At 41.6% G+C, this 27,798-nt stretch overlaps 3 protein-coding genes across 4 annotated transcripts; 2 read left to right on the top strand and 1 right to left on the bottom strand.

Moving 5' to 3' along the window:
• Positions 1–1,003: 1,003 nt before the first annotated feature.
• LOC133932357 (TLC domain-containing protein 4-B-like) lies at positions 1,004–14,560 on the top strand. Of its 2 annotated transcripts, none has more exons than XM_062379023.1 (7): positions 1,004–1,335; positions 3,148–3,317; positions 5,130–5,219; positions 5,610–5,668; positions 6,213–6,307; positions 10,854–10,927; positions 11,200–14,560. In XM_062379023.1, the coding sequence occupies exons 2-7, from the start codon at positions 3,157–3,159 to the stop codon at positions 11,516–11,518; spliced, it is 798 nt and encodes a 265-aa protein (XP_062235007.1). In that variant the 5' UTR covers positions 1,004–1,335; positions 3,148–3,156; the 3' UTR covers positions 11,519–14,560. The 2 variants fall into 2 exon arrangements, with proteins under 2 accessions (XP_062235007.1, XP_062235006.1); XM_062379022.1 differs by lacking the exon at positions 1,004–1,335 and adding an exon at positions 2,778–2,880.
• Positions 14,561–18,517: 3,957 nt separating this feature from the next.
• On the top strand, positions 18,518–24,447 carry bco1 (beta-carotene oxygenase 1). Its single transcript, XM_062379069.1, has 11 exons — positions 18,518–19,457; positions 19,562–19,690; positions 19,882–20,011; positions 20,498–20,645; positions 20,746–20,896; positions 21,369–21,589; positions 21,762–22,016; positions 22,112–22,217; positions 22,319–22,413; positions 23,730–23,841; positions 23,943–24,447. The coding sequence occupies exons 1-11, from the start codon at positions 19,394–19,396 to the stop codon at positions 24,095–24,097; spliced, it is 1,566 nt and encodes a 521-aa protein (XP_062235053.1). The 5' UTR covers positions 18,518–19,393; the 3' UTR covers positions 24,098–24,447.
• Positions 24,448–24,898: 451 nt separating this feature from the next.
• Positions 24,899–27,522, bottom strand: pkia (cAMP-dependent protein kinase inhibitor alpha). The gene is made up of 2 exons (XM_062379101.1): positions 27,273–27,522; positions 24,899–26,988 (listed from the first exon to the last, which is right to left on the bottom strand). Exons 1-2 carry the CDS (start codon positions 27,421–27,423, stop codon positions 26,915–26,917), a joined length of 225 nt encoding a protein of 74 aa, XP_062235085.1. The 5' UTR covers positions 27,424–27,522; the 3' UTR covers positions 24,899–26,914.
• Between the last annotated feature and the right edge of the window lie 276 nt (positions 27,523–27,798).

Below are 27,798 nucleotides of genomic sequence, written 5' to 3' on the forward strand. Positions count from 1 at the left end.
CAGCACTCTTAAAGGGATAGTTCACTGGTAAATGAAAATTAACCTATTATCTACTCACCACTATGCCGATGGAGGGGTGGGTGAAGTGTTTGAGACCACAAAACACTTTGGGAGTTCCAGGGGTGAACAGCGTTGTAGTTAAATCCAATAAAATTGAGGTAAATAGTGACCACTTCCCCAAACGTAAATAAAACAACAGAACGCCTCCATACAGGTCCTGTGGTGTCACCCGAGTGATCGGAAGCCGCGACAAATTCAAATTCAACTTGAAACGGCGCAATTTACACCATGTTTATAACCTAAATGTCCACTATTGTCCTCCCACTAGTTACTGCTACTATCCTTTTAATGAGAGCTACAGGCAGATGGGGACCGTTAAAAAAAATCCAATTAATTCCTTAAAGGTTCAGTGTATAGGATTGAGTAACATTTAGTTACATGAACATGAACATGGCAGCCTCCGCAGAGGACCTGCTGAAGTTGTTTAATATAAAGGGCCCGTTCAAGGGTAAAGAAAAACACATTTCATGTGATTTAGATGAAAGACACCAGTAAAATGATGACTAGGATTATTTTATATTCAGTTTCTGCCAATAGATCCCTTTCACCTAGGTCTCACCCACTGAACCTTTAAACCCGGAATCTATTAATTAATAATTCCAGCACGACCAGTCATTTCCAGTAAAATAAAGACTCAGGTTAGGTAATTAGTTGGGATGGTAACAGTCCAACTATCATATTTGTCAAAGGGTTGGTTGAGGGTTAGGGTTAAATTGGGATAAGGGTTCAGGCACCATGCCAACGGGTGCTCCCACTGAACTCGACGCACGAAGGTCTGTTTCTTTAAGAATTCACTTGAAACATGATCTCTGCGGGTTGGAGAGAGAGAGAGAGAGAGAGAGAGAGAGAGAGAGAGAGAGAGAGAGAGAGAGAGAGAGGGAGGGGGGTGTGCGTGCGTGTGTGCGTGCGTGCTACCGCACACACACCAACACCTCCCACCCCCTCCTCCTGTGCAGTGCAGTCGGTTCAGTAATCGAGCGTCGAGCTTCCCGATCATCGCCTCTGCAGCCACCATGCGCGCTCCGTGTTGTCACACTGTGGGATTCTCGGTGAGCCTCGCGGAACGGGCACGGAGCAGCGACGGGAGGACCACCGTACACCCCGCAACTTGCTAGCGTGCGTGCGTTTGTGCGTGCGGGACAGGAAAGGCAGGCTGTGTTTTCGACATGGATGTGGGGTCTTCTACCCAGCACACACGACTCCGTTCCGCGCGTGACCCTGGGAACCGCACAGCGCAGAGAGTGACGCGCTAATCATCTGGATGAAAGTCAAAAGGTACGTTCGATTCCCCAACCTGCGCTGTTCTCATGTGGGGGGGCTGCTCCTCCACACAAACACCACCAGGCCAGTGTTTGGTTCTTCCAGCTGCCGTCCAAGCAATGCTGCGTGGGTTGGCTTTGTGGGTCGGTGGGTGTGAATGTGTGTTTGTTTGTTTGTGTGTGTGTATACGTGCGCACGCTTTGCTGCATGGCTTGAAACTCTTTGAGGACAACGTGTTATTCGGTGTCAGTGGGATTCTAACCTGCGTCTTGTTTTCGTGACGCTACCGAAATGCTTTCGTTTCCACGGCCCACCCCGTTGTACGCAAGCGCATTTCAGAGACGGTGGCAGTCGTCATAGGAACATGGAGGAGAGGAAAACAACCTTCCAGGAAGTAACCTGTGTCTTTCCTGTGCAGTCGAAATAGACAACACCCCTCCGAGCGGCCCAGTCTAATGGCTGTGATCATAACAAACTAGAATAACCCTTAGTATCGTGCTAACCTTCACTGAGGCCAAACAACCCCCCCTTAAAGGTTCAGTATGTAAGATCATGCCTCCAGGGGCGTTACCAGGGGGGGAAAGGCCTCACGTGAAATCTGATTTGCCCCTCAGAATCAGAATCAGAATCAGAATGTATTTATTGCCAAGTAGGTTTACACCTAGGAGGAATTTGCTCTGGTTATTCCTCGTCCCTGTCAGTCGCATTAATATTAATATTTAATCAAGTAGAAAATGGTCTGTGTCTTTACAGCCTTAGTGACCACTGAAAGTGCTTTACAGCACAGTTTATTACCATTCAACCATTCAGTCACACATCCATACAGGGCCTCTATGGGCAGAGGGGAAGACCGGGATCGAACTGTAGTCAGTTACCAACAATACCCAAAATAAATGTGACACTTTGTCAGGAATTTTTGGTTTTCGCAATCTGCTTAAACATACAACAATATATTCAATGATATGTGGCTTTGCTCAAAAAGGTGGAGTCAAGGGTAAACAAAGAATTACCTATATGTGCATCTTTCTGAGTCAGGAACTGTGTATTAAATACTGACCACTAATGCATTATGTGAAGGCAAAAGGAGAGGGCTCTGTGGGAATGGCCTCAGTTCCCTGGTGGCTTTATCTTGGTTACAGCGATTTCAGTTAGGCCCTCAAGCATTTCATTGGTATAACACAGGAACAAAGGCCGGTAGAAATTCACAGAGGCTAAAGCTCCAGGGAGTGAGGTGTTCGTTTGTGTGTGCGTGTGTGTGTGTGTGTGTGTGTGTGTGTGTGTGTGTGTGTGTGTGTGTGTGTGTGTGTGTGTGTGTGTGTGTGTGTGTGTGTGTGTGTGTGTGTGTGTGTGTGTGTGTGTGTGTGTGTGTGTGTCTGTGTGTCTGTGTGTTTTTGTTTTGTTTGCCTGTCATGGAAGATACTCAGTTCTGTAACTTGGGAAACCCACTGTAAATATGTCTTTTAGGTTAACAGACTTGGCCTCTTACCAAGGGCTAAGAGTCAAATGAGCCAATATAAACCTGAAATACCTGTTTGCCTTGCTATCCAGCATCACATGGGGGTAAATATCATTTAATGACATTCATTACAATCCATTTTAAATACTTTTATGATATAGAGGTTATTTGGGAGTCCTGTAATTTCACATTAAAAAAAATTACTTTTATTAGCCCCAGTTCAAGGGTAAGTCTTCCTTACAGTCAGTTACTATGACATATTTGTTGACTGATTAATTAATGTGAATGCTGTGATCAATCTGTGTGAAGGTGGAAATCTTGGCTGAAGTCTTTTCTCTAAACCTTTAACCTCTGTGTCCCTCCTCCCACAGTGGGGTTGGATGGCCATGGACCCATTCAGCCAGCTTATCCTCACCATCTCAGTGACCAGTTTCTTCACCTTCCAGTGGCTCTTCCACAAAGTCAGCCCCTGGGTGTCCACACGAATCAGCCCTGGCTTCCCCGGCCTAAGTGACAAGCAGAAGGTGGAATGGAACTCAAGGTGACCTGACATGAACCTATGTTTTGTAAAACCCACATGCTACGTGAGGCAGGGAGCGTGCGCACAGCTCGGATGTTGGCCAGACGGGTTTTGTTTCAGTAGGGTCCAAAGATAAGCACTGGCAGTCAACCTACACAGCTGCTGTGACACAAACATCTGACTCACCAGCAGGATGCATTGTGTGTTTTGCAATGCTTGCTCTACAGGGCACTGCTTCAAGGTTCTAGTAGTGTGGTGGAAACCCAATGCAATGTTGTTGTTTTTTTCTCAAACTCATTATTTTAACATTTTCCTACAGCAGGGCAACTGATTTACCCCCTACCATCCTCAACCTCTTGTTCACAGATTTTGTCCGGATTGGGCAACAATTCCAGTACAAAGTATAGAAGATAACATACATTGCACAGTATCACAACAAGTTTAGTAATTACAAATCCTATTGGTTTTATGCAATTTGACTTGTCCAGCTAGGTTTCCATCAAACATCCTGAATCCCATCGGATCTGCCAAGAAGTCCAATCTTATGCCTTTGTTTTCTACTTAGATGCTATGCCTGACTTCATGTGATGCCCTTCACACTGTCTGATCATCCACTGAAACATGAATTTCCAGAGATAATTCATGTGCCGCGTGACAAGCATTTACCTATCAGACTTATTAATGCAAGGTAGCATAAATAATGCATCGTGCATTGTTGTTTTTCAAAGATGGCCAATGGATCCTTTGTTATTGGTTGTATGGCTCCTCCTTTGCCTCCTAACCACCGCTGTAAGTGTGTTGCAGCATCTGTTCAGTTGATGTACACTCTTGTGTGTGTAAGTAGACAGCCAGGCACCAAGCAATAAAATGACAAAAGGTTAGAGGATTAGTTTTTTAAAAGATGGGATTTATTTAACCCTAAAATGTAAAAATACAAATGAATGAAAAATAAGCAAAGTAGAAAAACAGGTCCCAAGAGGTCAACCAAACAGACATTGGCTCAAAAAACTGACCAAACAAACGAGACAAGGAGGAGATAAACTGGCAGATCAAACCATTTTAACATTTAACCTAATTAAACAAAATACTTAAAATTGATACAACAAACCCGCATTCTCCCCATGCTAATGCAGCAATTGGTCTAATCAACATTTTGCGGTGGTGTATTTTTTTCAATTTTTTTATCTTACACAACTTTTTTCCTATCAGGTTTCTTTGAAGGTTAAATCTCTAATGCAATAGCTGGAGATCCCTCTTTTTGGCAAGTTGTTTGATGTCAGATGGTAGTGATGATGATGCTTCTACTCTTTGTTGGTTTTACCCAAAACAACTTGCTCAAACAAATCCCTCCTCCCTTTTGGTATTGTCAAGCATGGTTTGCAAGGAAAGCAACTCTGCCTTGAATGAAGGTCGGCAGTAATACTATACGTACACAAATGACTGGTTAGGCTGTATTTGTAATGTCTGTTATTTAATCAAGATTTGCTTAATGAGAGTAATTGTCACGATGAGACTTGCTCCCCATAGTGAGAAATTATCAGATTAGAATGAAAAGCAACTGTTGGACTGTCTCCCTGCTGGACTGGGACTATGTGCCATTCTGTCTAACCCTGAAGCAGTGTTTTATATATTAGTCTAATTGGTCCTAATCTGTCTGCAGCCCTGACCGGGAATTTGTTGATTCACTGTGCTAAAAGCTCAGAGCTAAACCTTAAAACAAGGCACTTCTGGTGAATAAAGATAAATCTCCAAAAATCCTTTTGACAAGATTATTTAACATAAAATCTCACACGCCTCTGATCACACCTGTATGTTTTGTTTTGTCCATTTTAGGACAGTTTCAACGTTCCACGCACTGTTGGTGGGAATCTTCTGTCTCTCCATCTTGTTCTTCGATGATGCCGTCAATGAAGACCCAGTCTGGTGAGAGTTTGGCTTTGAATTTGTATCGGGAAGGGAAACGTTTTTATCAGAACATCTCTACCAGCCACAGTTATGATTTTTTTGATTGAGAAATTAAATCCCTATTGTTTCAAATATTACAAATAACTTTGAGTGTAACATCTTCCAGCATCATTGGTTGGGTCTGCTTCTGTGGTGCTCTAGAATAGAAAGCTTGACAGGCATGGATGAGAGGTGGGACTTGGAGTGAAATTAGCAGATATTTGGCAAATTTTTCTTCCATTTATTTTATTTAAAGGGTCTTTTATTTTTTTAAACCGTTTAGAATAGCCAAACTTTGAAATTATATGGCCAGAACAAAGTGACTTTCATCAGACAAACCCGGTCAAACCAAATGTGTATTTTCAATAGGGGAGATCCTACACTGGTGAAGACAAATGTTGCCATCACAACAGGCTACCTCATATCTGGTAAGAGAAACATACTGTTTACATTTTTTTTGTAAAAGATACGATAAACTTGATCCTTTGATGACACCATTAAGTTGAAGCCACAGACTATGGCAATATTAGTCGATATCGATATACATCGCGATATTATCTAAATAATCAGGTAATAACTTTTTTGAACATTTGTGTTTTATGTCGAATGTCTATCCTGAAGCAGTTGTGTTATGATTGTTCAGCGTTGGAAACCTGCTGAAACTATGAACGTAGCTCTTTTCCAGGCACATGATTGGTTTGGCGCGGCACTATTCCTATTCTCATTGGCTGTTCGTGTTGTCTGTCAGCACATGGACAGGATGAGTTCTATCAACGTTATATCAGCATGTCTTAAAAGTCTCTATCGAAGAAAAGTTATATCGTGATAATTATCGATATCGTTTTATCACCCAGCTCTACCACAGACCATTTCAAGTTTACAGCATTCTTATTATCAGTTGTATGCACTCCAAATGTTTTTATTGCACCAATGACATGTCATCTCTCTGTCCTCTGTACTTTTGTTTTGCAGATCTGCTGCTAATATTTTACTATTGGAAGGCGATAGGGGACAAGTTTTTTGTAGTTCATCATCTGGCAGCGTTGTATGCTTACTACTATGTACTGGTGAGTGCCCTATTGTCCAATAGCAGAACGTGCAGGCAAGATGGGAAGGAGACAACCAAGGGTGAACAGCTGTGTCTTGCTGAGTTGGGTGGTTTAACGAATTTAGTGACTGTTCAGTGTCCATGGCTGTCCCCGCGCAGCCACTCAGCTCATATTAGTCAGTTCAATATGCACAAGTTAAGCATAGTGAGTAGATGTGGAAAGAATGCACCCAAAACTGTCCATTGAAGAGAAGGAAATGATATGGATGGATAAAGTCCACAGTGAGGTGTTTTCAGCAGTGGCTCCAGCTCCAGTTTTGACGTTATAAAAAAGCTTTTATGTTTGTTGCTACTTCTGTGGTTGTGTTTTGTTTAAGATCGTCTCAAAGCTATTGAACACAGTCTATACATTGTCATGAGGTGTGTCGTTATAGCATTGATATGCACAGGTGCCGTGTTAGGCTACATCCACACTAGTACGTATTCGTTTGAAAACGTTAACCACTCCATTTTAGAATCGATCACGACATAGACTTCACCAGGCTCCTATAACATGACCACCTTCTGGAAAAAAATGATACAACTGCCTACATGCGTAGGAGACAATATATGATTCAAGCAATTCTGGTCATGTAATATGCATTTTTAAGGCATGTTAGTATGGATGGAATAACTGATGCAGAGCCAAAATGGTGGTGTGGACAGAGAACCTTTTAGTTTGAAAACACTCAAATGAATATGTAGTAGGATGGATGTAACCTGAGTTTGACAAGTTTCATTGAGGTCGAGCAGTTTGCGTTGTATAGGTGACATCAATTGTGGGTATGGTTATTAATGTGATCACAATTCCTGTGCTGCTGGTATTCAGTTGGCTCCCGTCTCGGCGAGCGTACTCTGCAGCGCTGTTCACTCTTGGTTCAGTCTGAAACCCTCTAGGTCTCCAGGATCTGTCGCAGAATATACTATAGAAATGAATGACTATGGTATTTTTTGCATGGAATGCTCAATAATGATACTGGCTGATGACCCCCTCCCCCCTTCACCTTGCTCTTCCAGTTTCTGTGCTCTCTGTTTGTTCTGAACCGATCCCCTTCACTGTTGTTATGACTCAAGCTGAGCTCTGCGTAGCTAAGCGCAGCTGAACCCCCCAAGCCGTAACCACTGTGTGCATGCCGGCAGCTTCCTACACAGGCAGGGTTCCTCTCTCTTTGCTGTGCATGCCAAACAAACAGTATTTCACTCTCTCAATAACAAACCTGCCTATCTGCAGTACCTTCAGCCTGTCTTGTTTTTGTGCCAGAGCCTAAGTCTGCCGCCTCTTTCTCTTGCTTCACACACCTCTAGACCATCTGCAATGAGGGTATACTGAGAAAACGGCTCGGAGAATGGCATCCATATGACCCCAGGTGGTTGAGGCCGTCACCAAGTAGCCAAGTCCTCTTTTAATACTATGCTGGAAGTACTCTGTCGGGGGTAACCAATGGAATTTCTGTTGTTGTTGCTCTTAAAAGTCAGTCTTTTCCTTGACACCCACTTTTACTTAGAGTGAAGAAAACTTGCAGGGAATTCCATCAATTCCCCAACAAGAAATGCTCTGTATAGGAAAACTCAAAAGGACCTATAGCGTGCGTTGCTCTGCTCTGAGTCCCCTTACTTAAACTGTCCTTGGACTAAAAATAAAGAACTACATGCTTTACATTGCTTAGTTCTGCACTGTTCTCTATGTTGCCAGTGCTAAGTTCAGCACAGCACTGAGGACGACCTCTGTCAATGCAGAAACCCAGATGTACATTTTTACCCTACACAATATTCAAGTCGTCGGCTGGATTAACAGTTTTCGTCTTAAATTTGACATGCATCAATATTACTTTTACACATTTCTACATCTAAATGGAAACAGTGTCACATTGTCATCACAAAGTTCTGATTGATTACTGACTGTAAATCCGGCCTTTCAGTTGGAGAAACAGAGCAAGCACCTGTATCTAGAAACCATTAGGTCGATGAGGTGAAGTAGGCCATACTGTTACTGGACACTCGTGACTGTTTCCTCAGACTAGATCTGATGCTCATTTGGGATAACAGAATGTAGGCGCCACATTTTACGACTGTTATTTAAAAAAGAAAAGCACATTGCGAGTCAAATTACATCTGGCGCTATTACATTTGCAGCAAAATCTTCATAACCTTTGATGTCAATTTTTATTTGATTCAGTTATGTATTCAAATATGTTACATGTTGTCTCATTAGTAGTTGTGTTGAGTTTGTTAATGTGGAAGTGTACATGTAAAATACACAAAAACCAGAAACCTATTCTGTACAAACATTAAATCCTGAGTTGTACAGCTTAATTAGGGGAAATAAAATTTACTTGGATTTCTGAAACTTATATTTAAAATTAATATATTTATCTTGGAATGTTTTGCTTATTGATCAGTCTGCCACTAATGTTGTGAGAGTGACTAATGACTTTGAATGATCTGATAGCAGCATAATCTGACTTGACTAAAGCTTAACTAAAAAGCAGAACATACATATGCTGTTTAAATATCAGATGCATGCTTTCTTCTCAGTGTTGTTAGTCTCGCTTCTGAGGCGCTTCCAATTGTGGCGGAATCGTTTTTTTTTTCATTTCAGTAATCTTTTTCTAATGTGTCTGTACAGTCTTGTCTGTCTCTGTGTCTTCCGCTGACTTTAACACAAAAAATGCCCCTCTTTAAACCCCACATGCAAAAACTACCAACAAACACTTCGGGTTGTGTCATCCCCGTTCATGCAAAAACTACCAAAAAGGGTTGTGTATCATTATGAGACCCCAGAGCTTGGTCTGGATCTAGATGGGGACTTCTTTATTCCTGTCTTGTCTGCTGTTATTGCTGTTGTGTTGCACTGAGCAGATATGATGCCCAGTCACAGTATGGATTTACCAGTTCCTAGAGGTATTAGCATTCTCATGCTCGGTGGAAAGTTCAAATCACAAGGTAGAAACACTGAAATGCAGATGCACCCTGTTTGTAGTAGTAAGTATTTTATTTCAGCCCTGACGGTAAGTCTTCTTTTTACATGCTTTATAAATCAGGCCACAAGACAAGTTACCTTAAATCCATTTCTGTGGATATTGTCCAATTGAATACTGTTTTTTTGATTTTTTTACCAAATTTAGACTTGGATTTGTTTTTTATTGTCTTGAATGAACACCAAATAGCAGCTCTTGCTAAGGCATCAATCAAAACCTATGAATAAAGCCACACTAGTTTGAACTCAACAGATGATTTAGTATTGTGGCCATGTCAATGTTTTTTAAGCTCAGGTCTCCTGAAACCATCTTGGTTTTATGATTAACTTTCATTTCCTCTTTTCTATTAAGCAGCAGTTGAAAAATTGTGCAATTAAAAGTAAAATAAATCCATGCAAGCATATCCAGGAATGCTGGAAGTAAGTCAGAGTTAGGGGTGCTGAGAAAAAGTCTCAATAAAGAAAGCGCTTCTCTTATAATAGGGCCTCTTAGCAAACACAGCTGTTGCATTTCGTAACTCACCTATGACTGTTGATATTACTAGTTTCATCAGGAATTGCCTCAAGCTGTCAAACCTCAGCATTGAGCTCAGATTACATACAAGACAAACTGGAATTCCGGCCGGGAACTCTTAAACTGTGACAGTGAAAACATTTTACTTTTTTTCTCTGCATGGCTTTTAATCTCTCCTCTAAACAGTCGCTGGCTGAGAAAATGAATGTGTGATTGTACAGAATGTTTATCAAAACCTGTGCTTTTGATATTTGCTTAATTCCGTTTTCTATTGTCGAGATATTTGAATGAAATGTCTCTCGAAAGTTATCTATCTATATAGATATATAGATAGATATGTGGATGTATAATTGAAGAAAGCTAACATAAACAATAGTAGCAAAGACACGTGAGTGATTATTACCTCAGTACAGACAAATGTATAGTTTTATGTGAGCATTTCTTCATTTGAACCTTGTACTCTCGGTTTCTTGAAAGATGGAGGATTATGATGACGAGTTTCTTACAAATTTTATATGAGAGTTTTGGACTGGGGCAATGAAAGTTACTGGCCAGATGAATGACTTTGTCCATGGCCAGATCTTTGTGCCCCTCCTGTAGGGTCGTTCCTTCTCTCAATAATCGAGAGAATGAATCAGGAAGTGAAATTGGAGATGACGGTCTAATTTTGGCCTGCAAATTCTGAAGGAATAATGATGTGCCCTGACAGAGGAGGGGCTTTTGTTAGATGTGTCAAATAGGTCTTAGTTTGGTGGGCACTTCATCTAATTTTAAAGTTCCCCCCTTCCTTGCAATTATTTCTTAAATCTAAATTAAAATACTAAATATCATAGGTCCAAAAATGTCTTTGTATCTTAAACATGCCTTTGTTTTGATAGTTGATCGAGATCTTTGCTGTCATTTATGTAAGTGCTGTGGATCTGCTAGATACTGACCATGGTGGGTGATCACTGAGGAGCAGATCGCTCAGCAGCTTCATGCCTGCTGGTCATTTCATATTTTGTGGTTTTTCCTGTTCTTGCCTTGTTCTTCCAGGGCGTTGGAATGTTGCCTTATTTTGCTAACTTCCGTCTGCTCGCTGAGTTTTCTACACCATGTGTGAACCAGCGGTATGTATCTCCTTTGTGTTATTTAATTCAGAATTCAGGCTAAATTTTATAACATTTCTTGAGGTGTGTCAGAAGTTGTTTTGATTGTAAGGAATTGTAATTATATGCACATAGAGTTTTCAACCCTTTATCCTCATTAAGCTGAGGTCATACCTGACATACTTAAACTCTCATGCACTGTAAAGGTTCAAGTTACTCATGAATGAAACTTTTAGATATTGACATTTTAATACTGCTAGATACTGTATTTTTTAATTTGTCTTGTTTTTCAGCTGGTTCTTCGAGGTACTAGGTTACGCCAAGTCCTCGTGGCCCAACATGGCAAATGGCGTTGCCATGGCAGTGGTGTTTTTCGTGGTTCGCATCGCCGTCATGCCCGTCTACTACAGTCGCATGTATGCAGTCTATGGCACGGAGGCCTTCTACCTTGTGCCGTGGGGGGGCCGCGTAGCGTGGATCTGCTCCAGCATCTGCCTTGATGTCATGAACATTATGTGGATGCATAAGATCGCCCGTGGCTGCTACAAGGTGTTGCGCTCGGCCCATCAGCGCAAAGCCAGCTTGCCTCAGGAGAACGGGAAGACAGATTAAGGGAACCAGGAAGTCCGTGGCCACAATATGGACAAAAGAGACGTCACTCTCATTGCACTGGTTAGCAGCAGGTGGGACCCTCACATGTCGCGCTGCTTCAGGAGGAGCACACCTGGGATCTGTGACATTAAAATGCTGAATGTAATGAGGGAAACTGAGATTCCTTTTGGAAAGTGGGTACAGTCACTGAGACGTATCGATGGACCAATTAACTGGCCGTCCGTAAGCCATGAGTTGACGTCTTAGCAATACTCTCCGGCATCGACACTTATTTTTCTCGAACAATTTTACGACTACACAAAAGGGGTTGTGCGAGGATAGTGGACTGTTAGCCCGAACCAGAAATTGTCAAAAAGTTTACTGTTCTTTGCATATTTGTTAGTCAACGAATGAAGTCAAACTTTGAGTTTGTGTCAACAAAGAAGCCAACACATGAGGGAACCGTGTAATAAATATATTGTTGCCATGAAATCATTGGGAGATGCCTCCCGGGGGAGAACAGTCTATTATCACTTTTATTTCCCTCCTTCTTTTAGATGCAGGTACTTGGTTGAGATGCACAAAGGGTAATAACTGAGAAGAAGACGTGTGAATACAGAACCTCGGTCACTCATTCATTTTCATTCACTTAAGAGTTTCATTTTAAAAATCCACCTTTAAGAAATGTCTCGTGGCATTTGAATGGTTCATTTATATTATGTAGGGGTTGAAGGGCGTCAGTGCCATGTATGTTGTCCGTGTCTTTAGTCTTGCAAGAGTACCCTGATGTGTGTTCAGGGTACATCAGTGCAGAAGTGCTAAAAGGGAAACTGAATGTCAATACTGTGTTGTTTTTTTACTCTTCATTTTGCAATGCAAGGACCTTAACCGTAATAAAATAGAGAGTTAACATCCGATCTGTAAATACACCTGATTCAATGTGTTTACGAAGTGACATGTCGCGTTCACACAACATTCACTCAACGTTCACGCTGCGTTCTTTATTTATTTCACGTTATGATGTATGTGAAGGGGTGAAACTGACGTGGAATCTGTGTCATATACAAATGAGTCTTTTCATTCCCAAGGAAATGGAGGCCTCAATGTATGGATCTATCCCAGAATTCATTGCGTCCAGTTACCAGTAGACTGCGTCCTCTGAAGGAGGGCGACCCGTGAATTGGGACACAGCCTTGTTTGGAGGTTTATATAATATTCACACTTCCTGTTATTGTTTCTTTACAGGCACAAACTGTTAATTTGATCCCTGGGCATCATTGCCAACAAGCTGCATGCCGCTACATGTTTTACAAATGAGGACTAGTTTGTTTCCCAGACAAAAAAATCAGTGTTTCATACGGTTTAGAAGTTAATATTTTATAGTCAGAAAGAGCATTGTAATAGAAGCAACCTCTGCCTCGTGTTGTATATGATTTACAAGCTGGACACAAGTGTTTTAAGTTTTGTCAGTGGGTCTAAGCTCTACTTGTTTTGTTAAGTACCATTCTACTGACCCCGGTACAACACCGAACACATGGAACAACTCAAAGGTATTTAGGGTATGTGTATCATCTGTTTAAAAATTTTAAGTTGCAGTTCATCGGTGATCCGCGATACCTACTTGAATAGTGAATTGTAAATGTATCTTTTTATGAGCTGCACGTCAAAAGCTGGCGTATGTGAAAGCGAAACAGGGATGCCTTGCTTTATGTTCCGAACTTTTGTTTTGTTGCCTTTTTTGTTGCAAAATTATTGTTGCACACTCGACTCACGACACTGTGATTAACTTGTGTGTGTCCGTCCCCCCCAAGTACAATGTGATTGTTGAGCCTGTTGCAATGGAGCAGTTTCAAATGTACAAAACCAAGAGGCTGGTTATTTTTGCTTTTGTTAAGGATTTTAAAATTGAAAACAAATACAAAAAAATGTTTATGTGCCAGTGCTTGATTCATTACAATTCATTGGTTAAAAAGGATGATGCTGCTTTTCTTTTCCCATGCAGCAGTGCCAACTCGCAATCACAGGTTCAGTGGTTGCGATTAGTTCTGTCCAACTGTAGTTCTGTTCTGTTTGCCATGGTAAAACTTTTCAGTTGGCGCCATTAAACCAGTGTGTTTGGATCAGGACAGATTTATGTATGTTGGTATGTTAGGCATATGTCCTCCACAAGAGAATATTGCTTATCTCACTTGTTGAAGAGCAGCCAGGATGTGGCGTCTTAATACGTCAGTGGGATTCAATAGAAAATATTGGAAGGGGTTTCAGGACGGCAGCAGACGGCCACAAGTGGGCGTCACTGAGCAGGGTCATGCATGGTCAACATTCTCTACTACTGCATGTGGTATCGCATGGGTATGCATTGTACAACAAGCCTATACACGTGCAAGAGTAATTTTGTTATTTTTTTCTTAGTACATGTACATAATGTTTACTTAAGCTTTATTCTTGTACTCTGTCACCCAATGTAAAGCCACAACTGACGAGGAGGATGGTGTGGGGGAGAACATTTAAAAACTTTAGTCCAATATCCAGCACAGAAGTAAATCGCAAAAGGAAAACTAGAAATACTAGTCAGCACAGTTTATAAGAACCTGGGCAGTGCAAATACACATGAATACTAGGATCACCTTGCAATATAGGCGTACCATCATCTTTAATTTATTAATCCAAGAGAATAAAACAAGGCAGACATTACGGTACCGGAGCGTGGCGCTGTCGTCTGCTCTAAATGTACAGGAGAGATGTAGGTGGAAGGTTTGGTGACGATCCATGAATGTGTTTGGAGATGAGAAAAATATTTGTCACATGCAGTTTTTTCACTTGTCCATCACAATAAATACCAAATTAACCCTCGGCCAAGAAAATAATGTTTTTTTTTTGTACTGAATCAATAAACCATGAATGTGTGAATTTCAATCTACTGCCAAGAACATGAAAGTCATTATTACTGGATACAACTGAGCATATATGAGTTGTTATTGCCTTTGTTTTGCTCATGTGACAACATTTGCTTTCAGGAAAAGCAATATACAGAAACTGCCAATAAAAACATAGTGAACTTTTCATGTGGAATTTGATTGCTGACTTTTCCATTGAAGATTTTTTTCATCCGTTGTGTGCATATTTCATAATTTTTACAATTCTGTAAAAAGTATGCATTAATTTATTCTTTATCTTACAAATATTATTTCAAAAATGACCAGTTACAAAACAAGTAGCTGTTGGCTCTCATTCAAGATGGTTATTGTCCAAAAAAGTCTTAAAGTTTACATTCATTATTTTTTGTCATAATTAAGCACATGGGTGTCATCCCCAACATATTGCCTGAATATGTTAGTGTATGGTAATTACTTTTATGAGCCACAGGAGGGCAGTGGTGCCTTTGTTTCTTTCCTTGTGCTGTGTTGTCATTATCAATAAAAAGGGTAAAATCACTCATGTGTTTACTATTATCAGAAATACAGCTGCCTGTTTCTCTGAGATAACATCGGACATTAGAGTAAATGTGTCGGCCTGATACCTCTGCTCCTCCATTTTATGTGTATTCTCTCAGCTACAGGCGTTGAACAGATTGGTTTGTTGCCACATTATCGTATATTCGGAGTACCAGGGATGCTGAGATATGCTGCTTCAGAAACAGATAAGAGTATCTTCGTTATAAACTACATCTGCATGTATCAGAATTCAAAGGATTCCATCACAGACGATCAGATCGAAGATAAACACACAAAACTAAAGACAGAGTCTGAAACCTCTGCATTTTACCCATTTGTTATTGGCAAACGTTCCAACACACACTTCTTTGGTTCTAGCTGCCTGGTGGGTATATTTACACAGGTGAAGACCCACAGAGTATATGCATATATGCCTGGGACCCCCTGCTGGTTGGTTGGGGCTAGGGAGGCTTCTTGGATGGGAGGTGGGGCGTCCTCTGGGGTCAAGCTGCCGATGTGCACTGCTCAAGATACAGTGTTTTCTCGGTTACTACTTTTTAAGCTGAGTGATTTATTTGTCTTTATTAAGCCCTTGCATTGTACATGGCTATATAGTATAGGAAACCCACCTGTGGTTAATGGGACCTGTTGAGAATATAAAATCTTAGTTTCTCTGGGGGCCTGTGAGTGAAGAGGATTATGGAAACAGAAACTCAAAACAAATGAAAGGACGGTATAGGGTAGGAGCAGTCTGAGCCGGACATAAGGCCTTCACACAAATGATTTAATAATAACCTTTTGATTTCTAATGTTTAATCTTGACATTAGAATATGTGTGGCACATGGGTGTTTAGTCACCTGTCTTGATAAAAGGTCTGCTAAGAGCTGCTGTCTGTTTTGAAGACTGTGAATTTGTGACAAACAATATACTGTACTTTCTGCCACTAGACCACCGCCTCTCCTATTCAACATCACGTAGAGTTTCAAGCAGATGTCCCAGGTTCAGAGTGACTTTTTTTATGGAACAGTCAGTGCAGCCGAGGGAGCAGAAAACATCATATTTTCTACTCAAGGCTAGTTTATGAAACAACATCTAACTATCAGGAGAGGGAGGGTTGTCTAGCAACCGGAAGCGTAGCGAGTAGCGTGATGGAGAACGGCTTCTTGTCACTTCCTGGATTCCGACACAAGAGGTGTGGGACTACAGCTGTGGACCAATAAGGGATATTTTAAACCAATCACATTGCTAACTGATTTAGCCTAGGCTGTGATAATTGTCCATAGCTATGTTGCTCAACACGCAGACAGACCTCGAAAAAGTTGAAAATGATTTAGATGAGACGAGTGGACTCAGCTGAACTCGACCAGAACACTGGGTATGGAGACTGGAGGTGACTGGGTAGGAGGAGGGCTGCAGCAAATCACTGAAATAACTGCTGCTGGTGACAGAGAGGAGAACAGAAGTTTGACGGCAATCACATGACAGGCTGATGGAGATCATGGCAAAATCGAATTGGATTACTGTAAACATCCTATCCTCAGCTGATTAAATAAGGGCGGGGAGAGAGACAGAGCATTGAGAATAAACATGCCATAGAGAAAGTCTTCCTGATTCATTAGTGACTAGACAAATTTCCTATTAAACAAAGAAACTTGGCTTTAACTGCGGATCTGTATGACCGAATGTGATCTGGCACTGCAGTCTTCACCTTATGTCAACAAAGTCATGTTACTGACCTTGGAGGAGGTGAGACTCTCCTTTTCTTGCCTGGAGAGCCTCAGACCAGTGTTCTGTCTCTGGGATCCGTAGTTACAGCCATAACCTTGTTAATTCCATCAGGGTCAAGAGAATCGTCGGCCTCCACACAGGGAACGACTCCGTCCAGTAGCTCAGAGAACAGAGATGACCACGTTGGCCGTACCCACAGCCGAGTGAGCCACAGAGTTACCAGGAACATAGCAGTTCATTGCACTTCAGATGTGCGAGACGTAGTGATGGGCCGCTTTTTGTTCTCACCAGAGCGAACAGGATGGTGAATGTGTGAGCCTCTAGGGGGCTGTTTGCATGTCAATGCCCTCTTTTCACATATTAGTCCGTCTGCAGGTGAAATGAGCTGATTTCAGTCACTAACTACTAAACGTCCCCCAGCTGAGCAAGTGCCATGATAGCTTAGCCCAGCCCCCCAGGATTTAAAAATCCTGCAGCACAATCTTTGATATGCGTGTACACTCGGGTCTTAGGCAGGGAGACTATCTACTGTATACTCTTTGACCCTCCCACACTCTGACAGGTCATCAGTGTCAAGCAGATTTCAATGTCTCTGAGCCTTTTTTCAGATAAGACCGACCCGAGGGTACAAACCAAGAACAACAAGAATCAAGATACATGACAAACAACTACAACACAGCGAAAAATATCAACAGGGCAGGAAGAAGTAATATCTCATTAGTGTGAAACAGACTGAACCGATCAGACCAAATCAGACAGAGTTGGTCAACAACAGTTACAACAAAAATGAAGACACAACCACTTGAACCAGTGACCAATTACATCCTGACTCGGACAGAGTTGTAAAAAATGTGAAGAAATGTTGTGTAACTAGTTGTTGGAAATGGAAGGAACTTGAGATAAGTTTCTTGTGCTCCTTGTAGTTAGTATCCGTGTCAATGTTCAAAGAACACGTCAGGTTCAAGTACTTTTAACCTAAAAGGAAAAGACAAGTCACCTCTGCAGCAGGAGAGTGGGACGGTCACCTGCCCTACTGCTCCACAGGTTGCTCCGGTCATAGCAGGACAGGTTCATCAGCAGCTGGTTCTTCCTGGAAACAAACATAATGCATGTTGTAAAAAGATTAAGACATATTATACCATGAATGTCGAGTCAAGTTTATTTATATGGCATATTACATCAGCGAAGCATTGACTCAATGAAATTCAAGATAAGAAGCAACACAACAAATTCATGACAAGACCCCAAAAATGTCACATAACCATTTGTTGCACGCACAGAACTTGCATAAGCACACAAACAATGAACACAGCATAACAGGTCCTAGTTAGCTGTAGTCGACTTTGTTGCTCCCCAAATTCTCAAGATAAATAGATTTCACGTGCACAGTGCAGTATATGACGGATATGCTATCCAGCAACGTGAAGCCATAAAACAATACTGTGAACTTGATCACCGCAGCAAATAAAACCATTGACTTAAGAACTTTGTTACTATATTTATTCTATATATATATACAGTGCTCTGCAAAAGTATTTGCCCCCTTCCAGATGTTTTATTTTTTGGCAAATTTTTCACACTTAAATGATTCAGATCATCAAACAAATTTTAATATTAGACAAAGATAACCCAAATAAATACAAAATGCAGTTTTAAAATAATGATTTCACTTATTAAGGGGAAATAGCTTGTTCACATAGGGCCAGGTAGGTTTGGATAGCTTTTGTCTCTTAATAAATGAAATCATCACATAAAAACTGCATTTTATATTTACTCGGGTTATCTTTGTCTAATATAAAAATTGGTTTAATGATCTGAAACATTTAAGTTTGACAAATATGCAAAAATATACGAAACCAGGAAGGGGGCAAATACTTTTTCACAGCACTGTATATATGCAAGGATTTCTCCTCCTTTGGAAATAACGAAGTTTGTTGTTTATTTGCAGAGCCTCGCTGCTGATTCAAACATCACACCCAGAGAAGCGAAATATAGCCCAGAATGCATTGTTTTCAACAATTTTGGTAGTAAACAGTATGTAGCAGTCACAATTTGGATGCCTTTTTTCAGCCATTTGAAACCGTGTGTGTTCATGTGTATTCTTTATTTATTTTATATATGTGTGTACTTGTACTTACACTGTGAAGACCACAAGGAAGTTATGGACCATATGGACATTATGAGAAAGTAGGGATGTTGGGGATTTTATGGAAAAGTGAGGACATTTTGGCCGGTCCAAGTGTGAAACGTCAGGGTGAGGATTGGATTTAGATCACGGTAGGCACTTAGGTGCTTTGATGGTAAGCGACTATGGCTTGCATTATGCCAATGAGTGTCCAGCGTTGAATATGTGTTTGTGTGTGTGTTGTATTGCACATTGCACATTATGCAATGTACAATACAAGTTTCACAGAATCCAAAGGGGCAGTAACAGGTGAGCACTTCAACTAAATCTGCAATTTATCTAAGGACAAAATGGGCAAAATCGCATGTTTCTCATGGGTCAGTGCGGGACTGTTCGGGGTAAAGCTTTCTCCAGGGAACTTGTTTCGCCGAACTGGTCCCTGGGCGATTGCAATGAAATCATCTCGGGGCCAGCGTGAAGATAAGATAATCCGCCATTTGTCACCTCCCCAACGGAGACAGCAGCTTTAAAGGGAGTGTCTCTGCGCTTGTTTGAGTACAGTTCCTCTCAGACACCTCCAAGAGCCCGTCGTCTCTCTGTGCGCAAACATGTACCCAGACTTTTCCAAGAACGCAGTGGAGAAGCCGGAGCCTACTAAGGCAGAAGTAAAAGGTAGGTCGACTTTTCATTTTTATTTACATTTAAACTAAAAAGACCCAGAGATGCACACATTTATTTGACAATACTGAAGGTTTGTTTTGCTTCTTTCCGAATAGGGAGCATCCCCGATTGGTTGCAAGGCACCCTGCTCCGCAATGGCCCCGGCATCTTTTCTGTGGGGGACACCAGTTACGACCACTGGTTTGATGGGATGGCCATCATGCACAGCTTCGCCATTAAAGATGGTTGGTGTTGCAATTTTTTTCTATTACACAAACTAATGAAAGATCATATCAGAAAAACTGAAAGTTGTTTGACTCTTCAGTTATTGATCCGTGACATCAACGTCTTTGTATTTTAGTGTGGAGAGAAGCCCAGTAATGATAATCAAAATAGCACAAAAACAATCATAACAATATTTTTTTTTGTCTTAAAGGTGAAGTGACCCACAGAAGCAGATTCCTCAGAGGGGACACATACAAAGCAAACATGGCTGAAAACAGGATAGTTGTGTCTGAAATGGGGACAATGGCCTATCCGGACCCCCGCAAGAACTTCATCTTCAAGTAAAAACACTCTCTTATTCATATCATAATCTTTATAATTTTAGTAATCTGTACTACGGTAACCTTTTATACTTGAGGGAGAGTAATTATAAGTAATTAAGTGCTTTTCAATATACTTACATTCCTCTCTTATTATAGATTACTTTTAAAAGGATAAAAAGCAATGTGAATGTGTAATGCAAGCTTTGCAGAGTAGAAAATACTGATTGTAGATGATACAAACCTACAAATAAAACTGCAAATAGATGTACTTAAGTACAGTAGCACAGTTCTTTGTTACATCCCACCACTGCTAAAGGATATTCTCTGTAAGAGGATGATCAGTGGTTTGTGTCGGAGAAGCCCCCTGCTGTTTGCCTTCCTGTTGTAGATTTATCATAGAGATGCAACTAACTCACACATTTCTAAAAGGCCCCACTGTGAACACACAAGGTCTTTGTGTTGGATAATCCCTGAACTTACCCCATGTCCTCCCGAACCTCTCAGGGCAGTCACCTTCCTCAACCACACGGTGCCCGACTTCACCGACAACGGTGCGAGCAATTTCATCAAATACGGAAACGACTACTATGCCACCTCTGAAACCAACTACATCCTCAAGATTGATCCTGTGACCCTGGAGACTCAGGAAAAGGTAATTTAAAAACAACAACAACAACAACAAGTGACCACTGTTTGTTGAACAATTGAGTGAAGAGCAGGTTTCAGAGCTCCCGTGCTTCTGTTTGTCACAGGTGGACTACATGAAGTACCTGCCTGTAAACCTGGCTTGCTCCCATCCGCACTACGACAAGGAGGGCAACGCTTACAACATTGGAACTTCAATAGCAGAGAAGGGCAAGACGAAATACACTCTGTTCAAAGTCCCTGCTGCCTCAGAGAAAGGTATATAAAGGTCATAACCTGCTCTACTTTGTCCGGTTCCCTCAGCGCTCTCTCTATCTCTCTCTCTCTCTTCCTATCAGCTGCACTTTGTAGGAGTGAAGAATGAAGTTATTACATACTGATCAGTCCGTCAGCATCAGGTCCCATTGATTTTTCTAGATGTAAATTTCAGCACTATAAAAAGATATCAGTTTCCACATCAACATGTCATAAACAGTGATATGATAGTTAGACCAAAACCTTGTAACCCGACAGTGCACCCATTTTAGTTCAGTCTCAGCGTGGATAAGCAATAGGGGGTCGATGCAGGTGTTAGTTTTCACTTTGTTTAACATTATGTGATAGGGCATTTCCCCAGGGAATAATTCATAGATCTTGATAATAATAAAAAAAGATATCTATGAGAGTGTGGAATTTTGTGCAGCTTGATAGTTGCACTGCATCCGTTTATTTTGTGTCTTTGGGTTTTCAGACAAGGACAAGAATGCCCCCGCGCTGAAGAACGTGGAAGTGGTCTGCACAGTGCCCTGCCGCTCCCTGCTTACACCGAGCTACTACCACAGCTTCGGCATGACGGACAATTACTTCATCTTCATCGAGCAGCCGTTCAAACTGGACATCCTCAAGATGGCCACGGCGTACATGAGGGGAGTCAGCTGGGCAAGCTGTCTGAAGTTCTGCCCTGAGGAAAATGTAAGGGAGCGTCGCTAACTGTTATGTTTATTGCTTTGTAGGTGTCATACTTTATGGTCATACTACTGAAAATGGAAGCAGCTCTAGCTATCAGTGTTATGGACGATTAAAAAAACCTTGGTGGGACGGGATTGACTCTAATCTACTTTACAAATGATCTTCCCGTCCTCAGACTCTGATCCACCTGATAGACAGAAAGACCCGCAAAGTGGTTGAGACGAAGTACTCCACTGGAGCAATGGTCGTCTACCATCACGTGAACGCTTTCGAGGAAGACGGCCACGTGGTCTTCGATGTCATTGCCTACGATGATACCAGCCTTTATGAAATGTTCTACCTGAGCAAGCTGAAGGAAAACGCTGGCCATGACGAGAGTTACTCCAAACCAACCTACAGGAGATTTGTACTTCCCATCCATTCCAACAAGGTGGGATAATAATAACAAAAACTATAACAACAATAATTATACAGAGGTTTTGGGATTAAACTGGTTTTATTTATGGACTGGTTTTTATTTTGCAGGGCATTGCAGTTGGAGAGGACCTGGTACGGCTCAAAAACACAACAGCCACCGCTGTGAAGGAGAAAGAGGGCAAACTGATATGCCAGCCAGAGGTGTTCTGTGAAGGTAAAACCTCGGTGCCCCTCAAACAGACACTTCAAGTTGTATCTCCTACATTGTGTATCCGTGAGAGTAATACATTTTTCCTTACCAATACGAAAACTCAGGTTTGGAATTACCCAGAATCAACTACAACGTCAACGGACAGAGACAACGTTTTGTCTACGGCAACTGTGTGAAGGAATCTGCACTGGCAAAAGAGGTAAGGTTCCCTATCTAATCTATGAGATTGTGTTTTTGGCTGGCTGTCCTGAGACCCATCGATGTAAGTGACGTTGTTAATGTCCACAACAGCATATTCACTTTCCATTTCGTGGGTTGTGATTCGAGCTTTGAATAAACAGGCAAACAGCACCTTGTGCAGCAGCGGTGGCTCAGCTTCTGGGTCCTGTGGTCTGAGTCCTGCAGCCGATGGTCACTCGCCACAGGTCCCTTTTACACTTTCAGAGAGAAAGCTGCAACCAGCATCACAGGCCGAGTAAACAGGCCTTTCCAGATAGGCAGGTTTAAAAGAGGCCATGCACAAGTTGTTTCAAATGTGGCTGTCGCAGAGCAGGGCCTGGTGGGACTCTTGAAGAACAGAGACTTTCGATTCAAGGCCTTTGAGAAAGTAAATGTTCCGGTCTGCATTGTTTTTCACGGATTTGGGGAGCAGATGGCAGAACTGGGAATTAGAAGCTGGCACAACATGAGATGGCAAATACTCTGTTATACCCACATCCTTTCCATTGATCGTCATTCGACCCGAATGCAGAAACAATGGAAAGAAGAACTTCAAAGCGTTGCCTTACAAAAGTTTAATTGTGTGGAAGAGGCAATCCCTCGGGTCTCAAGGTTTAGTCACAGTCCAAAGACCTAAAGAGGAAGGTACCAAAGGAAATACATAAATTTAGACAATAAGATTCCTGCTAACTCACACTGGACTCATGTTTTTTGGTAGAGTTAAAGCATAGAGCTTAACCTGCGCCCCTTTCACAACAGAGATATCGGAGTCAGTAGGTTACTTCAATCATAGATACAGATTTAGTCTAAACATACATAAAACATATGTATATAACAACACTTCTTCATTTGTGTTAACAGATGCAATAATTGTTGCCCCTTTGTTTTGTACTGATGCCTTAAATGAACCAAACACATGGCACTGATATTTTATTAGATATTATAATATACTGATTAAATTCAGCAAAGATGGGTTTGCACAACAGTTTCTCTCTAGCTCCCTAACGATTAGTGAGTCACTCTGTCTAAAGTCTACCCCACTTAATACCTGAAAATGACCGGCTGACATAATTACAATGGTGAATGGTTTATTGCTCTTTTCTAAGAACAAGGCTCGCTGTCGGGACAAAGTACTGCACCATCACGTGCTTATCTACTACAGGAATCATCTATTAACGCTCGCCTCTGTTTAGAACTCGAGCACATTTATTTGATCCACCTCAACAAGCCAATGAATCACACACGCACACACACACATGTCCCCCCCCCCCCTCCTAATCTGTTCATTTTCTGCAGATCTCCAAGTTTGACACAGAAACCAAGGAAATGGTTTATTGGACTCAGGAGAACTGCTGGCCCTCAGAGCCCGTTTTCATCCCCAAACCAGCCGGAGAGGCAGAGGATGATGGTGAGAGTGTGTGACACGTGCATGTGTGTTGCGTTACTGGCTTAAAAAAACTGAGATTTGATAACCTGTCCGCTGTGACCCACTTTCCTTTCCATTTGCAGGTGTTGTCTTATCAACAGTTATCAACTCCAACCCAGGCCAGTCGGATTTCATCCTGATTCTCGACGGCAGCACATTCAAGGAAGTCGCTCGTGCAAACTTGAGCACGGCGCTCCACAAGGACATGCATGGATTCTTTATCCCGCAGGGCAATTAATTAATCATTAGGATATGTAAAAAAGAGAAAAAATAAATGACTTTAGAGAACTTTCCACCAAACCAAAAGTGCTTACAAATAGGAATGCACAGGGAAGGAATGTATTTGAACATTGAAAACATTGGGTTTTAGACCAAGGCGGGATGAGGTTCCACTAACAGTAGTTTCATGGACCGCCTCCTCACTGTCAAATTGAACATACTGTATCACAACAAAATAATTTATTCCTACTTTTAGTGCATGTTCATTGATTTTGTGTGGATCGATTGATAACATGTATATATCATTGTGTATTATATAACCTGCATTATTCTATTGTACTGCTACACTTTCAGTGTACAAAAACAAAATAAAAGTGTGACATGTATTCCAGATCTTTGCTTAACACTGTTGTTATTACATATAGGAGGACATTATCTCTTGTCACCCCCCCCCCCCCCCCCCATGTGATGACCCAACACCTAATTTAGTAATCTAAGATAGCTAGACTCACAAACAAAGTCCATTCACGCAAGGTGTGTGAAATCTTCACTCAGCGACACTCGTGTGTAGAAGTTGTGTCTTCACAAGCTTTGTGATGCGCGATTATACATTTGTATTTTGGTGACAGATTTATAAAGCACACAAGCAAATGATCTTAAAGGATTAATCGCATCACATATCCTTATTACTTACAAAACAAATATGACCAGCAATGTCTTTTTCTGTGACTTAACTGGTGCGTTTGACCACTAGAGGGAGGCAAAGACCAGCTTTTACTCAGTTCATGAATTAGTTTTGACAAAATTATTTAATTGCACAAGAAAAGTGAAAAGAAAGTCGTAATTTAGCAATTTGTACAGTGAAGTCATCAACAACACAAAAACATGACTCGTGAATAACAATGTAACAATAAGATGACAACATGATTGTGGAGGTCTCCGCTACATCTACTGAACCTGACTCAATGCACAAATTAGTCTTGACCTGTCGAGCCAACGTTAATGTCGTTTCAATTCATATTTATTCATTAAATTCCAAATAAATAATATTTCAAAAAATATTATAGAATCTAATAATACAGAATATTAAAGTGTTGAGGGGTGGTGCCTTGTCTACGATCTGCTCTTTGTACAATCCAAATATAACAGAAACCCTTTAATCCACTATATATGACACATTTATACACACATACAGATCTATTATAAATAGTAAGAATTATACAAAACACACATGTGTACTTCAGTGCAGTCAGTATTGTCATTTTTAAATAAATTAAATTGTCATATCATACATCATAAACTAATCATTGTTAACCAGGACACAGAATTATAAGGATGACACTTTTTGTGAGTAATAAAGGATCTTTATAGCTTTTAAAATTTAAAAAAAAAGACACTGAGAGGGATGATTAAATATGTCTGGACATAGTCACTACCCAAAATTACTCGTTATTCCCAAGCATCTGAAAAATGAGATTTAAAGAAATAGATGTTAACTGCTTACTTCGTACAAAATGTTCATCATGTGAATCATAGGAAAATCATCATTAAAAAAAGAAAATTTGAGAAAAAAACCTTTACAGTGTTTTGAATATATTGAAAAAATCAGTCGCGACAGCAGAGATGATCAGTTTTTGGCAAATCCCTAAAAGAAGCAGACACTTGCTGCGCACTTGAAGCCTGGTGGTGGACACAAGAATGGGTAGTGAGGATTGTGGAGTCAGTGTGTAAGAGCAGAGCAGACAGCTGGAGAAACAGAGCACAACTTGATGGCAATTCACCACCATGACAGTGAAAGAGCAGGTTAATAACATGTCTTATGTTCCTGTGTACCTTCAGACCAATCAGACAACGGCACTCAGTAGAGCGCTCACCTCCACCGAGGCCCAACAGTCCCCTTATGAAACCACATTTAAATCAGCTGGATACAGAGTTTTATTTCTGGAAACTTGTGAAAGTGACAACAAAAAAAAAACTATCTGGCATTGTTAAGGATAAAGTATGAGTTCTTACTTTGCCCATGTCCCATCCTTCCAGATTTCTCAGTAAATCTGATCAGGCGTTTTTTGTTTTCCAACAAACTAAAAACGGAGAGGGGCGAAAACATGATATTCCTGGCCAGGCAACAACATTAGTGTGTGATATTTGACCTATGACATGTTTAAACCATGGAGTTTATATAAAGATGGACAAGGCATCTTCAAATCCTCCTTGTAATGTCTTATCCAGAAGTGAAGCCAAAATATCTCAGAAAACGTTCACAAATTCAGGACACGGATGGAGCTCGAACCCCAAAAACCATTGAGGGAGATTGTCAAGTCAGCACTGAGCATTGATGAGGAAAGTACATGGGTGCGGGTGTTGATGCGATAAGAGCAGAGGACGAGTAGCTGTCCAGTCACTGTCCCGGGATCCCTGGAAGCGTTTTAGTCTTACCTGTGGGGATTGATTCGAGGCAAGACAAAACTCAAATTCATCTGAAACCCTTGATCCTGCTCCCAAAGCCTTGAACGGCCTCGGTTCCCTCCTCTCCGTCCTCCTCCGAGCTGCTCGCAGACAAACAGGGCCGCCTCTGGTTGTCCACATCATGGTGTGTCCACCTGTGCATCACATCTGATCCTGTTTCAACAAACCCCAAATAAAGGCAGTGAGGAAAGAAGGCTTTTAAGGAAATGGGAACATACTGGAGTGCAGGAGGGACGCAGAATTGTGGGTGCCACGGTGATGTCGTCCTGATGTTAGGATGGTGACAGCCTTGTGTCTTTACAGTCACTGGGCCAGTCAGAGGCGGAGCATTCAGGAATCAGGCAGACCACAGTGAGTGTGAGTCCAAAATTCAGTCGCCTTCCCCTTGGCACTCCTCCTCTTTATCGGGAGAGTCCTGGCTTTTCTCAGCGTCTCCTCCTTCGCCTGACCAGCGGAGAGAAAGTGAAACGGAGAGAAGCAGACAGAAGAGTGAGTTTCATGCATAAGTTAAGACTTTGGAGAGTCGGTGACGTGAATGAGGTTGGTGAGTCAGCAAGCAAGTAGGAAGAATAACTGGTCTGCCTGAGGAGAAAAGGCTTGACTCCACCTCTTCCAAAACTTCACAGTTTGAAGAAATCTTCAGTTCAATTGAGTGTCCAATTAAAACAGGAAAACGTGTTTGAGAAGTCGTGGAAACATTGTGATATTTTGACCAGTGGTGTTCTCACCTGGTTTGTTGACGTTGAGTTGTGCCAGTCTCTCTGACAGGTCGCTGGCTCCCTGCTCTCCAGGGCCTGCTGGGATATCATGGACGGCGTTCCTGCGCCCGGACCGTCGAGAGGCGATGAAGTCCTCAAGGGTCGCCTCGACATCAGTCATCGCTGACAGCCCTCACCATAGCAGGACCTGAAACACACAGAAGGACAAGCTAAAGTCACACACAGGTGCATAGGGACACACACACACAAACATCCATCAACTGCTATACATACTTATCCCGTAAAGTTCACAAGTCGGCTGGAGCCAATCAGCACTGACCTTGGCTGAGGGGCGGGGCACACAGTTACTGTATGTCTTTGGACTGTGCAGGGAAGCGTCAGGCCACAGCGCTAACCACTGCCAACAAAACAATAACAAATGACAATACCAGCCCACAACAAATCGAATAACTTTTCATACATACATTATTATTACACTTGCTCACGACAATCCCATGCTAGCATACAACTACTTCCGGGGAGGATGTAAAAAATA

Source organism: Platichthys flesus, chromosome 21 (assembly GCF_949316205.1).
Source record: "Platichthys flesus chromosome 21, fPlaFle2.1, whole genome shotgun sequence".
In the NCBI taxonomy this organism is placed as follows: domain Eukaryota; kingdom Metazoa; phylum Chordata; class Actinopteri; order Pleuronectiformes; family Pleuronectidae; genus Platichthys; species Platichthys flesus.